General features: G+C 40.6%; 1 protein-coding gene across 5 annotated transcripts in view; it reads right to left on the bottom strand.

Moving 5' to 3' along the window:
- Nucleotides 1-15,040, bottom strand: part of LOC122557236 (putative E3 ubiquitin-protein ligase MID2) — a 401,669-nt gene that overhangs the window by 17,364 nt on the left and 369,265 nt on the right. For all 5 annotated transcript variants that reach the window (XM_087992043.1, XM_043704700.2, XM_043704699.2 and 2 more), the window contains exons 6-7: nt 12,399-12,526; nt 8,209-8,352 (exon numbers count right to left, since the gene is read on the bottom strand). In XM_087992043.1, the coding sequence (XP_087848169.1) occupies nt 8,209-8,352; nt 12,399-12,526 (272 nt within the window). The remainder of the gene's footprint in view (nt 1-8,208; nt 8,353-12,398; nt 12,527-15,040) is intronic.

The raw sequence follows: 15,040 nt of genomic DNA, 5'->3' as shown, positions 1-15,040 counted from the left end.
TCAGTTGGGTTGCTATGACAATGCAGTTGTTTTATGAACATTTCTAGCACTAGATTTTATTTAGGTTAACTGAAATTAAAAATTCACAATCACTATAGATTAAAACTCATTTCTGCATTATTTGTCCAGGCCTCTGTATTACAATTTCATTAACATAACCAGTTTCTACCAAACAGTTGTTCAGGTACGAGGAAACAATTCTTTCGACTCTCTAAAGAAAAACACATGTACTGCTCTGAGAATAATGGAAGCTGTGATCCTGGTCCAATATACTGGTGGAAAGAGGTAAAAAAACCAAATCCTTGTACCGTGCTTGGTATTCTCTTCATCCTATCCATAATCCCTAACCAGAGCAGCATTGCTAGAAACAATTGTCATTGTGAATTCATAGTAATACCCTTTATGAATTCACAACATTCTATGTATAACCATTTTGCAAAGATATCCAAAGTTGGAAAAACAATCAGAGCAGATAAGGTTGCTCGAAATATTGCCTCCTGAAGTGTAGTGCACATATATTGAGTGTGGTATCAGAATTTGTTTAAAAACTAAAGTAGAAATAAAAATGACAATTTGTAAACATGATGTAAATAATTTTCCTCATGTCACCACTTAAGAGCTCCTAATTCTTGATGTAAAATTGCAGTGTGCAAAAGCTGCCCAGCAACACTGACAAAAATAATGGCTATTTCTCAAAATGATTAAAAGAAATGAATATAAACTCAAGTCTTGATGATTCGCATCTTAACATAGGCTGATAAATAAAATCTTAAGATGAGATCTCATTGTAGATCAATTGCAGTTGACTAGCCTTAAGTGGCATAATACTTGCATAAAAATGGTCAACTTTTTTAGCACATTAGACCATTAGGAAAAATTTAAAACATTAACACAAAACCAATTGTGTATAATAAAGATAATGCCTTAGGCTGGTCTCTTGTTAGTGAACGGAACAGTAGTTACTTATGGCAAAATTGAGTACACACCTGGAGAATGCAATGGGCTTACATTCACACATTTACCCATCACGTCAGTCAATGTCTCCCAAACCTCCTCCCAGTCATTCTTACCATTATGTGATAAATAGCAGCAATGCTATACATTTGTTTACTTGTACTCTGCAAATCTAGTCGGGAATTACATCTCACTGTAATTAATAGTAATTTTAAATCTACGGAGGGCCTCCAATGTAGAAAGTGTCCAAGACCTTTTACAAGAACATAATCAAAAACAAAACTTGGCACAAAGCCAAAAAGTGACTTATTGGGAGAGATGAATAAAAGTTTGGTCAAAAGATGGATATCAAAAGAGCGTAAGGTCAAGGAATAGATTTCTAGAAGTCACTGCCTAGATAGCTAAAAGCATGGCCACCTATGTTGCTCTGTAGTGAGTGAGTATACCCAAGAAGCCATAATCAGGGGATCAAATAGTTTGAGAAGTGGCAGGGAGGGGAATGATGTTGGTGTAGGGTTGGTAGAAATAGCTCAGTTACGGTAGAAAATTAGGGTGGGAAAGGAATAGAAGGATGAGAATTTTAAAACTGGAAGTTATTTGGAGATCGAGAGCCAATGTAAGTTAGCCAGCACAAAGTCAAGTCAATAGATGAATGGGGCATGGTGAGTGTTTGAATATAGACAGAAAAGCTTTGAAGGAACTGAAATTTATTGAGCATGACAGCCTGTCAGAAGAGAATTAAAATAGTTAAGTCTGAAGTTAATAAAAGGCATAGTTGAAGATTTCAGCACAATATGGGATAGAAGTGGAATTATTTGGTCTTTGTGATGCGAGGATGAGACACAAATTCTGGACTCAAATGGGACAATAGTGTTGCAAACAGTCAACTTCAGCCTGATGAAATAGCAGAACAGATGGATTAAGAGGTGAAGGGGCAGACCAAGAGTCAAAGTATGGAATTCAAGATAGCTGTATTTGGTTTGGAGAGAAATGAGTACAGAAAATTGTCTGCGTACCATTTCATCAGTAAGAGCGGAGCTAGCCAAGTCAGAAACATTTGAATGGAAAAAGAGGAATGGTGCTGGGAAGAGAAGTGTGGCAATAATTTCAAAGACTGAAGGGAGATGGAAAAGGATGAGAAAGCATAGTGCACCATGATGATGGCCACAAGGAAGTAATCAATCACTTTGTAGAAATACTATTGTAGGTATCTGAAAGAATTAATACTGAGCAGTGTCATAAGCACCACCCATTGCAATGATATCATATGGAATAATGCGTAAAACCACTTAGGAGATCTCGAAGGAGTGAAGACCTAACATCTGGTCATCCTCATTGCCTATCAAATCAATGTAACCTGTATATAATTGTTAATGTGCAATAAACTGTAACTGGACGACAAAAATACTCTAACTAGATAAGGAAGATTTTCCTCTATTACATGAGATTATGTTGCCAATATCTGAAAAGGATGGTGGTAACAACCTTCATCATAAGCAGCAGTTCCTACAGTGTACTGAGCTGGCACGCCATACAACATAGTTGGTAGTAGCATAGAATTGAATTGACTGCTTACATTTCAGTGGTGTGAGATCTTCAGACTTTAAGTAGCATACAACGCATTACAGTCAGCAACAGGTAGGAACTGACGATTTAAAACTCTATAGAAGAAACCCTTATGACAACTTTCAACAAGAAAGAAATAGGCCAAAGAATGGTAAAAGCATTTCAGACCTTATAAAGAATGTGATGTAATGGAGACCATTGGTCTCCCTGGAGGAGAATTGGTAAATCAAAAGCAAATAAAGGCTGCATTGTAGGGAGGTGGTTTGTGGAAGTGGTGGTGAGTTGAGATCAGTGTAGTAATCCAAGCTGAAAAAGCAGTAAGTTTAAAAAAGTTAATTAACAGTTCTGATTATGCATCACTGCCATGTTAAGCCGCATCACATGGCACAGCTATAGAAATATAAATATTAATCCAAGGTTTCAGATCAAATACATCAGGATCAGCAAAGATTCTTCACGATGGTAAACTAGTTGGTAAAATGTTTGCCTGCCTTAGCAACTACTACAGAACACCTCAAACAATCCTCTTAGGAGACACAAGGATGTTGTTGTAACCTGTATCAAGAGAATGCAATGAGGATCAAGGATATGCTGATATTCATGGATGTCTTACCCCACTACAATCCATCCTTTCTAATCCTGCTATAGGCTTAGGAGCAATGTGTTTCTATGAGCTACCAGATGGCAGTCACAAATCTCTCTATTATGCATCATGAGCATTATCATGCAAAAAATAGATATGCTGTGATTTAAGAGGGAGCTTTCTTGGCTATATGGGTTTGCACGAGATGTTCAGACTACATCCTTGGTCTGAAAATGGTCATAGAAATGGATTCCAAAGCTCCAATTTCTCTGCTGGATGAGAAGGAACTGGTAAAGATGCCTCCAGGAATACACAAAGATTCTGACTTTGTCATATGAGGTTTGCTTATGAAATAATGTAACTGCAAATAACTGCAGATGCTGTCTGCAGAGTGTTGGCTGACAACCTGACAAGGCATGATATTTAGTTTATTTATGAAACCAAGTCATCCACTCAGCCCATGGTGGTACAATGGTCAGCAAGCTGCAATCGACCGATTCAGATCAGATAGGAGCAGTTGAGGATCAGGGATGCCTCAATCTCTGTTGGTGCTGTGCAGAAGGTTGACCAGATCAAAGATTGAACAGATTTACCATAAATCATACTTTTATCAGCAGCATTTTACAATTGTGGGTAACATACTAATATATGACAAGCAACTGACCATTCCAACTTCACTTCAAGCTTCACCAGAAACACATGGAGATCATAAAGTGCAGAGTCAGAGCTTGGTGTGTGATGTGGCTTGGTAGGATCTCCAAGGACTTTGAGGATCTAATGGTCAATTGCTACCTGTGTCAACCACAAATCAAAACAATGATGGCTATTGATATAAACACATTCTCCGCCAGACCATGGGAACGTACGGCACAGATTTGTTTGCCTGATAGAAGAGAACTGGTCATTGTCATTGATTATTTCTCCCAAAAGATAAAGTCTAAGTAATTGGATACCATGACTATGAATGCGGTTCTCTGAGTCTTAGTGAGATATTTGCTACAGACAGTATACCTGATGTGGTCATTTTTGACAACGGGCCACAGTTTGCTAATAAGTTTTCCAGCCAATCTGCAGCCATTTCGGGATCTGAACATGCCGAGATACCCATAATTACATGGAAATCTCAAGATGGGATCAGGTCTTGGAGAATACCAGATGCATTCACCCACTAACACTGAGTTGCTGATGGGAAGGAAGCTAAATTCTCAGCTCCTGGTCCTATCAAAAGTATCTATATTTATATTTACAGGATTATCAAGATAGAGAGAACAAGGAGAACAGTCCTATTGGGTTCTCAGACCACATTCTACAGTAGGTGCTACCATGTGAAACTGTTATTACATTGGTGTGGGAGTGGAGGGAAGCAACAAGTGTGGCTCAGGGATTTGAACAACAAAGATATGGTCATCCAAAAATCTACAGACCAACAAAGGTTGTATATTGCTTGTCCAATCAAAGGGTTCCCAAACAGGAACTGAGGAACCTTACACCATTACAAGTTAATTATCTACCACTGATCAATTGAGATGAATCCCCTGCGGAACTTAATTACACAAGGGAGCAACAGACTTTAGATAGGCAGGAAGAAAATCAAAGCAATGGTCTTCCACCAAGCAAACGACCAGTCTTGCAAGTCAGAAAATAATGCATCTCAGGAGAATAGTGAAAACTCCATATTGCTTGAATTTGTAATATCAGAGACTTGGGGAAGATGGAGTCCTGTAAATGTAATTTTACCACAAATGTGTAATGTTAAATAAAAATTAGGGGAGCTGTTGTTAAAAGGTTCTGAAAAAGCAGGAGTGCCATAAGTAATTTGTGAGAATTTTAAAGGAGTGAAATCTATCATCTCAGACTCTTTCAAAGCCTCAGCAACAGTACCTACCTTATCAGTATAACTTGTACATTGTTTCTATCATGAAGTAAGCTATATCTTGTTAACTATACAAGATTCTTCTAATCAAACCAGGAAGTAGATTTCCTGTCCACACTAGGCAGCAAAACAGAGTCTTGGCTCTTAGTGAAAAATGAAATCCGTGAACTCCTTATATTTATTGCTGGAGGTTAAGGATGAAGGGCGAGCAAAAGAGAAACGCAGGTTATCATTGCTCACAGGAGTGCACTAGAGATGATGATTAGTTTTTGCAGAGGCCATCAGGTTCCAATAGTGTGTTGCAGGCAGAAACAGAAATGAATGCCTCAATCTATACTGTACCATCCCTCCAGACCTCCCCCTCACTGAGGACGAACGATCAGTCCTCAGCAAAGGACTCACCTTCGTCCCCCTCCGTCCACGCATCAATGAATTTAATACACGCCGTGACATCGAACAATTCTTCCGTCGCCTCTGCCTCCGAGCTTACTTTCACAATCAGGATTCCCGCCCATCTTCCGAGGACCCCTTCGCCCACCTCCAACACACTGCATCCACCTGGACACCCCGCACTGGCCTAATACCTGCCCTCGACCTCTTCATTTCCAACTGCCGCCGGGACATTAACCGCCTCAACCTGTCGACCCCCCTCCCCCACTCCAACCTCTCACCCTCACAACGCGCAGCCCTCCAATCCCTCTGCTCCAATCCCGACCTCACCATCAAGCCAGCGGATAAAGGGGGCGCAGTGGTAGTCTGGCGCACTGACCTCTACATCGCTGAAGCCAAACGCCAACTCGAGGACACCTCTTCCTACCGCCCCCTTGACCATGACCCCACCCCCCCCATCACCAAACCATCATCTCCCAGACCATACAGAACCTCATCACCTCAGGAGATCTCCCACCCACAGCTTCCAACCTCATAGTCCGGGAACCCCGCACTGCCCGGTTCTACCTCCTTCCCAAGATCCACAAGCCTGACCACCCTGGCCGACCCATTGTCTCAGCATGCTCCTGCCCCACTGAACTCATCTCTACCTACCTCGACACTGTCCTATCCCCCCTAGTCCAGGAACTCCCCACATACGTTCGAGACACCACCCACGCCCTCCACCTCCTCCAAGGCTTCCGTTTCCCCGGCCCCCAACGCCTCATCTTCACCATGGATATCCAATCCCTCTACACCTCCATCTGCCATGACCAGGGCCTTCAAGCCCTCCGTTTTTTCCTCTCCAGACGTTCCCAACAGTACCCCTCCACCGACACTCTCATTCGTTTGGCCGAACTGGTCCTCACCCTTAACAATTTCTCCTTTGAATCCTCCCACTTCCTCCAGACCAAAGGGGTAGCCATGGGCACACGTATGGGCCCCAGCTATGCCTGTCTCTTTGTTGGCTACGTAGAGCAGTTGATCTTCCGTAATTACACCGGCACCACTCCCCACCTCTTCCACCGCTACATTGATGACTGCATTGGCGCCACCTCATGCTCCCACGAGGAGGTTGAGCAATTCATCAACTTCACCAACACATTCCACCCTGACCTTGAATTTACCTGGACCATCTCTGACACCTCCCTCCCCTTCCTGGACCTCTCCATCTCCATCAGTGACGACCGACTTGACACTGACATTTTCTACAAACCCACCGACTCCCACAGGTACCTGGATTACACCTCTTCCCACCCTATCTCTTGCAAAAATGCCATCCCGTATTCCCAATTCCTCCGCCTCCACAGTATCTGCTCCCAGGAGGACCAGTTCCACCATAGAACACACGAGATGGCCTCCTTCTTTAGAGACCGCAATTTCCCTTCCCACGTGGTTAAAGATGCCCTCCAACGCATCTCATCCACATCCCGCACCTCCGCCCTCAGACCCAACCCCTCCAACCGCAACAAGGACAGAACCCCCCTGGTGCTCACCTTCTACCCTACCAACCTTCGCATAAACCAAATCATCCGCCAACATTTCCGCCACCTCCAAACAGACCCCACCACCAGGGATATATTTCCCTCCCCACCCCTCTCCGCCTTCCGCAAAGACCGTTCCCTCCGTGACTACCTGGTCAGGTCCACGCCCCCCTACGACCCACCCTCCCATCCTGGCACTTTTCCCTGCCACCGCAGGAACTGTAAAACCTGCGCCCACACCTCCTCCCTCACCTCCATCAAAGGCCCTAAAGGAGCCTTCCACATCCAAAGTTTTACCTGCAAACCCACTAATATCATTTATTGTATCCGTTGCTCCCGATGCGGTCTCCTCTACATTGGGGAGACTGGGCGCCTCCTAGCAGAGCGCTTTAGGGAACATCTCCGAGACACCCGCACCAATCAACCAAACCGCCCCGTGGCTCAACATTTCAACTCCCCCTCTGCCGAGGATATGGAGGTGCTGGGCCTCCTCCACCGCCGCTCCCTCACCACCAGACGCATGGAAGAAGAACGCCTCATCTTCCGCCTCGGAACACTTCCACCCCAGGGCATCAATGTGGACTTCAACAGCTTCCACATTTCCCCTTCCCCCACCTCATCCTAGTTTCTAACCTCCAGCTCAACACTGTCCCCTTGACTTGTCCGGACTTGTCCGACCTGCCCAGCTCCTTTTCCACCTATCCACTCCACCCTCTCCTCCCTGACCTATCACCTTCATCTCCTCCCCCACTGACCTATTGTACTCTATGCTACTTTATCCCCACCCCCACCCTCCTCTAGCTTATCTCTCCACGCTTCAGGCTCTCTGCCTTTATTCCTGATGAAGGGCTTTTGTCCGAAACGTCGATTTTGCCTGTCCTCGGATGCTACCTGAATTGCTGTGCTCTTCCAGCACCACTGATCCAGAATCTGGTTTCCAGCATCTGCAGTCATTGTTTTTACCCTGTACTGTCTCTTGGTTGTGTGGGAACTGGTCTGTATTGGAAAATGATCAATGAGAGTGAGAGAGAGAGCGCGCGCGCAAGTGTTTTACTGAAAGCATGAATATCAAAGGCATTGGTGCAAAATTAGTTGAGCTCAAATCTGAAAAATTAGGTGTCTAAAGTTACAAAATTGGCATAAAGTGAGTGAGCTGCTACACCTGACACTGGCCCACCCTCTGTATTATGGGGCTGTGAGAATTTTAGTGGGATCAGAAAGTCTTCATTAATGGACTTTGATAGTATTAACAATAGTCCACCATCATAAAAAAAAACACCCAATCTAGTACAGGCTTCTGTAATCTTTTTAAAACTTACTGATAAAATTTGCTTGTCCAGTGAAGATAGTGTACTGCAACTCATAGGAAACGATGCTGAATTCATCTTCTGAGGTCCAATGAACAGTAATTGTGTCATGAGATGCTGTGCAGAGCTCTTCTCGAATGCTTGGAGGATTTGGGGCTGCAAAAACGATGTGGCAGATATTATTTCCATGAATGGCACTGTGAAAATGCTTTCACCAAAATGGTATACATTTTTATTGTTGGATATGTTATGAAAGGTTTACCTAAAATATTAATTTATAACATCTGAAAATACATATAGACATATATATTACCTACACATATAATGGTTTGAGACTTATTTTCAAAATATCTTTTAGTTCAGAGGATATTGGCTACAGCAGCAAAAATAGCGTATTCATAAAGAACATACCCTACCAGACACAGGCAGAGATCCTGTGATGTTTTCAGAGAGCCATCATGTGATCCAGTGTATGGATGAAAAACTTATCACAAGGGAAACAGCCTCAGCACTATTTTTTCCCCTGAAACATCTATCATCAACATGTACGGGTTGAAAACTCAAGACCTTGCCACATTCTTACAGGAGAAATCTGAACTTATATCAGTGTCTCCAAGAAAAGATAATTCAGTCAATCAGAATTGATTCAAAAAGGAACACTACTTTAGAAAGTGATTTCTGTTGCAGACAAGCATTTAGACAAATCGAGAGTAGGTTTTTAATCCAAAATTTAACCATTACTTGGGCCAAAGTACTTACATTTTTTTGTAGCATTTTAAGTATTTTACGCCCCCCCCCCCTCCAATTTGGGAAGTTGTGTTCCAGGGTGTTATTGTCAAGTGGGGCAATTGGATAGATTTTCGAGGAGAAAGTGATGACTGCAGATGCTGGAGATCAGAGCTGAAAATGTGTTGCTGGAAAAGCACAGCAGGTCAGGCAGCATCCAAGGAACAGGAGAATCGATGTTTTGGGCATAAGCCCTTCTTCCTGAAGAAGGGCTTATGCCCGAAACGTTGATTCTCCTGTTTTTGGATGCTGCCTGACCTGCTGCGCTTTTCCAGCAACAAATTTTCAGAATTGGATAGATTTGCCAATTTTAAACTGCTTGCAAATAATTGAATCTTTCCGAGAGTAACTTCATTTGCAATAAACTAGCTTTTCATTTGTTTAAAAAATTGAATCTGGCTGACTTGTTTCTGAAATGACACAATACTGAACTTCATAATGTCTAAATTATATAATTGGCAAACATTGTTTAACTCCTTCAGTGACCACAGCAGCAAATGTAGTCAGTTCAATCCTCCTAAGTGGTTTCTAACAGATGTAACAGCGAAGAAAATAGAGTGGTCAATATTGAAGGAAAGGAAAATGAGCTATAATTTAAAATATATAGCAGGTTAATGACTTTATTGAGGGTTGCAGCATTGTCATTGAAAGGAATGAGGTTAAACTGAATAATGAATTATGTCTGAAATTACATATTTCCTTCCTTACTGTGGTGTTACCTGATCTATTTCCATTTTTGTTTCCACATTGTGGCTCCTCCCTACCCTACTACTTAACCCTTCATATTTATCAACAACTATATTATTCATTTGATTTGATTTCTTTCAAAGTTAATTTTATATTGGTAAGAGTGGAAAAATACTTATGTCTGACACCATCCATCATCACTTTCCTCCAGTTATATTCGTACCCATTAAAACTAAAACCTAAATTTTTCTTCATGTCGCCAAGTTTTGCAACCCAAACCTCGCTACCTTTGCCAGGTAATTGGGACAAGGACTTAGGATATCAAAGTAAATAGTGAACTACATTTTTTTCCCTACAGTATAAATGGCACCTATAAATCAACAGAAATATCATGTCACTGAACGTAACTTTGATGGATGAGAAACTTTGCTAAGGGTAGATGGGGTGGATCTAGGTATGACACTGCATAGATCAGAATGCAAGAAACATCTGTTATCACTTTCAACTGTAGAAATAGTAATTCCAGTAACTGAGACATAACAGATAATAAATATAGAAATTGTAAACAAGAACAGGACATGCTAGAAATATAGAGCAGCCTTGTCTTCTGAAGAAGGTTCTGCTTAAAACAGCAGCATTTAAAAGAGACAGGTATTATATACATTTAAAAGTATCACAATTTTTTGAATGACATATTATTTCCAAATGTGGGAATAGGAAAGAACTAAAAGTCAACATGATTACATATGGCAGAAGGCAATATTATGAAAGTAACCAGCAGGTTTGCATTAACTGAGCACCTAAGATTAAGTCAATCTACTCTAATATTGAAATACCAATAAAACAGAGCAGTAAACAAGCTGTGAGAATTTGAAAGATGGCTGAAACTGTGCGAGCTTCAATTTCATGAATGTATCATATTCATGAGCATAAAGAAAATATTCCCATGAAGTTGAATTACAGCAGGTTCAACTGTGTTTTGTATCCAAAGAGGCACTCCAGTTTAAAGCTTGTTCCAAGCCCTTAAGAGATAATAAAAAGTATACTGTACATCCTGTTTTACCTAAAGGCATGTGATCAGGGATTTTAATAGAGTACTGGTTGATAGATACAAGCAGGTGATGTCATGTCATCTGGTACCACCTTGTTAGCAGCTGAATTATCATACAACATCAAAGCTGGTTGAACTAAAAGCTTTAGACTGAGTCCCTCAGACCATTCCTACACTGACAGCTACAATAATCTCTTGTAATCTTGGTGCATGCCTTGGCTCATTGTCTGCAAAATTCACCAAAATGTTGTAATTCAGTTTCCAGATTTTATTCTGGATATAAACAGAAGTTACTGAGCTCAGCAGAGCGTGAAGTTGATTATGTCAGCAGCAAGTCAATGTGTAACTCCTTGATTGGAGTAATTCAGAGACTGAACTCAACTAAAATTGGTAAAGATTCAGCCATTAAGATTAGTTCCTGGTTTTTTTGATTATCTGAAAGCACAGCTGTCTCACTGTGCCAGGGACTAAGATTCCAGCCTTGGGGAATCTTAGTCCCTGGCACAGTGTGTGGAGTTTGCACATTCGTTCTATGATTGCATGGGTTTCCTCCGGGTGCTCCAGTTTCCTTCCACAGTGCAAAGATTTGCAGGTTAGGTGGATCGGCCATGCAAAACTTCCAATAGTATCCTGGGATATGCTAGCTAGGTGGATTAGCCATGGGAAATGCAGGGTTGCAGGGATAGGGCGGTGGTGATGGTGTGGGGATGTGGGTGGCACGTCTTCGGAGGGTCGGTGTGGACTTGACGGTCAAAATGGCCTGCTTCTATGGTTTAGAGCTTCTATGATTCTATGGATTCATATTTATAATCATGAGGAAGTGTTTCCAACCCAAAGTGCTATCAAATATATTAGAGAGCTTCTGCTGTGTCCTCAAATATGCCATAGCCATACTCCATGTACATATATTTCAACTTACCCAAGTTCAAGCTCTATTGCATGCATGTTTCAAATCTTCATATATGCAGATAAAAAATTAAATCTCAACCTTTTTTCATCATTCTTTCACACCTCATTGATCTTTACTCTCATTTCTACCACCAGCTATTCACTCCATCTGCTCCTCATTCTGATAATGTGAAGCATTTAAGTAATAGAATTGAAATGCAATGATATGATGAGTCACTTTATAAGAAATGTTTGACGAATTGGGCTTTTGAACAAAACCAACATGCATTTCTGAAATGAATTCAACTCAAAATCCTTAAATGATGAAATGGAGGTGGTAGGTTTGAGGTGGCAAAGGATGCCAAAGCTTAAGGTTTAAGTCAACATGGATATCCTCTGAATGATATATAGAGGGAAAAGGCATGGAGATAAAAGCTGCATCTAGTGTTTCAAAAGGTGGCAATATAGTCGGTAGCGTGCACTTAATTATGAAGTTGTGTCAGTGAATTCCTGCCATCTTCCCAACTCTACCAGAAATAAATTCTGGGTGAGAAAGGGTATGGCCAACCTTCCTACCCAGCCATTAATTGAGACCTTTTAATGATCAATTAAAGATCACCAATTAAAGATCACTTAGAGGCCTTAGCCCAACATTACAGAGTTTAACCCCAAAACCTTCCTGTGACTTAATTCCAGAGAAAGGTGTCTGTCTAGAGACCTACTACCAGGATATTCATAGGGTAATAACAAATGCCAAAGAAACTTTTCACCATTGTTCGTATATTCTTACCAGTAAGATAATCCAAGCTTTCAAGTAATTTCTTCTCCCTTGAAAAATCTAAGGTAAAATTTTCAAAAGCTTCATTCAAGTTAATGTCTGGAATCAGAACTTGAGAAGATGCTGTTGCCATAGCAACCCTGCCAAAGCACAAGAGACATTAATTTTCAAGAATCAGAGAATAATCGAAGTAGTACTTTATTGTAAAACAATTTTTAAAGTGTTAGAAAACTTTAGGCCTCATTGTTCATTGTCATCAAGATTATTTTAAAACCGTTGAGGGATTAAAACATATTGTTTTCAACAGAATTTCTTTTAAAAAAACCACTTGCTTCTCCCAACTCTTGAAGGTCAAACTTGTTTGGTTGATAGCATTTTAGCACACACAAGCCAGATATGGAATGGAATTGAATTAGCACAGTAAGAAAAGGCAGAAAACTGCACATAATGGATTGGTCATTTTCAATATCTACACAAAATGTAGGAGCGATTAAAGATTAATAGAATACTAGAATGGAGAAGTAGAACAGTAGTCAGCATTAATTTCAGTCGATGTAGAGAAAATTCAGAAAGATTGTTGGCTGCAAATGAACAGACCTTGAATGAAAATAGAAACTGCTAGAGAAATTCAGCAGGTCAGGCAGCACATGTGGAGAGAAAGCAGAGTTAATGTTTCTGGTCCAGTGACCTTTCTTCAGAACAGATTCAGACAGTTTTGGGTTTGAAGGGACAGGGGTTGGGAGTTAAATGGGAGGGAGAGGAAGGGGGGATACTAACTTTGGGGAGAGTGACCAAACTATGCAAAGCATTCCCACCAAAGATAGTGCTCAGCTCCTCTCCTCCCTGCATTTTTAAAAAAATTGCGAAAAAGGACATCCCACTCCCAACTGGGTGTTTATGTCAATCATGTTAAGGACTGAGAAGGGTAATATTGGGTTCTATCAATCTTTTACCAAGCTCAGCTAACTTTTAGTTGTTTTTATCCACATATGGTGGATGGGCTGCTGATTCCAGCACCAACTCATCCTCCATATCAAGTGGAGAGTTCAGGAGTGGGTGAGAAGGTGGTGTATTGAGCCTCTTCCCTATTTTATACACAACTCCCACCACCGAAAACACAGAGAGTTAGGGTATATAATATCCAGCCCTCTGTCACAAACAAAAATCCATCTATTGGACAGATGCAAAGGAAAGCAACACTATCGATTCCTAGTATAAAGAGGAGAACCATATCAAATATTATAGACTTCTAAGCTCTATACACCAGAAAAAACTTCACTACAAGCCTTGAGTTATTTCAAGTAATAATGTCTACATAAAGTAACTCCAGTATTATTTCATAGTAAGCCATGAACTAGAAGTAGAGGTTTGAAATCAATCTTTGTCAATTGTAAATTTAAAGCTGGTGGTTCAAGTGATAAATATTTTGAACAGAATTCTGAACAAAGACCAAAAGGATTGTCCATATGTGCTGGATTGGAAGCACTGGGGTACTGGAAAGATCAACTACAATTGGCTGAAGGTCCTTTCTCAAACTTGAGCTCCATGGTATTTTCAAAAACATCATGTGACATTGCCAGTGATAAGAATATAATTATCTTCAATGAAAAATGTAATTGGTTCTGCTGGATACCAAGAAACATGGGATTGTTTAGCAAAAATCTTTGCAGTTGATGTTATGGAAATGTTTATAGTTGCATAAACAATAGCAAGGTCTGGTCTGCTTTCTCTTCTGTGATACTTAGTGCTAGAAGGCACTACTACTATTGCAATATTGTCCCTGAGTTACTGAGCTATTGTGTGCTGTCCTCCTGCATTAACTTTGCAGTCACAGACCACTGCCAGCAGAAATATAGGAAATAACGACAAAACCAAAGATTAAAATTCTTGAAAATATATCATAATGTGGAATTATTTTTAAAAGGCATGGTCAATTTTGAACAGTCTACTTGAAAAATGTCCTTTACTGCACCCGTATTTCACAATGTGGCCTACAGATATTGTAGGAAATCTGCTGCATATGGAGTCTTTGGTGATGCAAATTTGCCATCATAAATTGAGAAAATGTAATGAGAGTTCCTTTCTTTTGGTAGCTCAAAAGGAAACCGGACACCATTATAAAACTGAACTATACAGTCAAAGCTGCGTTAGCAGATCACATCAAGGACAATGGAAGAGGCACAGTTGCTGGTTTCAATTCCTAAAACTAAGAAAGAAAATTCAGCTAGGCCAACCTTTCCTAAAATCAACGTCATGATTTTCAATTAAAATTGCACCTGAATCAACTGGCAGGACAGAGTTCAGAAACTATGAATTTTATGTGACAGTAGCACGTAAAATTTGGTCTCTCTGACATGTCTTTGTCCAAATTATTTACTTGCCATTACCATTGATCCCTTATGAAAAATTAAACCAATTGATCACTTAAAGCCCAGAAAAACTTATATCTTCTCAAATCCTGACTGATCCATTCTATAAAGTTGTTGAATTATATTATATGCCAAAAATAAAGTTTTATCATTAATTATTCACTTTAAAATAATAAAATAGAAGGAGCTAAATAATTCACAATCAACAGATTCATGGCTGCGCCTTGCACAATGTTGATCTGAGCTACATAAACCAAATGCTTAAGGATTAAGCTGATTTCAGCT

The sequence above is a fragment of the Chiloscyllium plagiosum genome, unplaced genomic scaffold, assembly GCF_037043375.1.
Source record: "Chiloscyllium plagiosum isolate Xiang-an unplaced genomic scaffold, Cpla_swu_hap1 HiC_scaffold_11, whole genome shotgun sequence".
In the NCBI taxonomy this organism is placed as follows: Eukaryota; Metazoa; Chordata; class Chondrichthyes; order Orectolobiformes; family Hemiscylliidae; genus Chiloscyllium; species Chiloscyllium plagiosum.
Note: the sequence above shows the minus strand (reverse complement) of the source record. Positions and strands in the feature narration are given on the sequence as shown.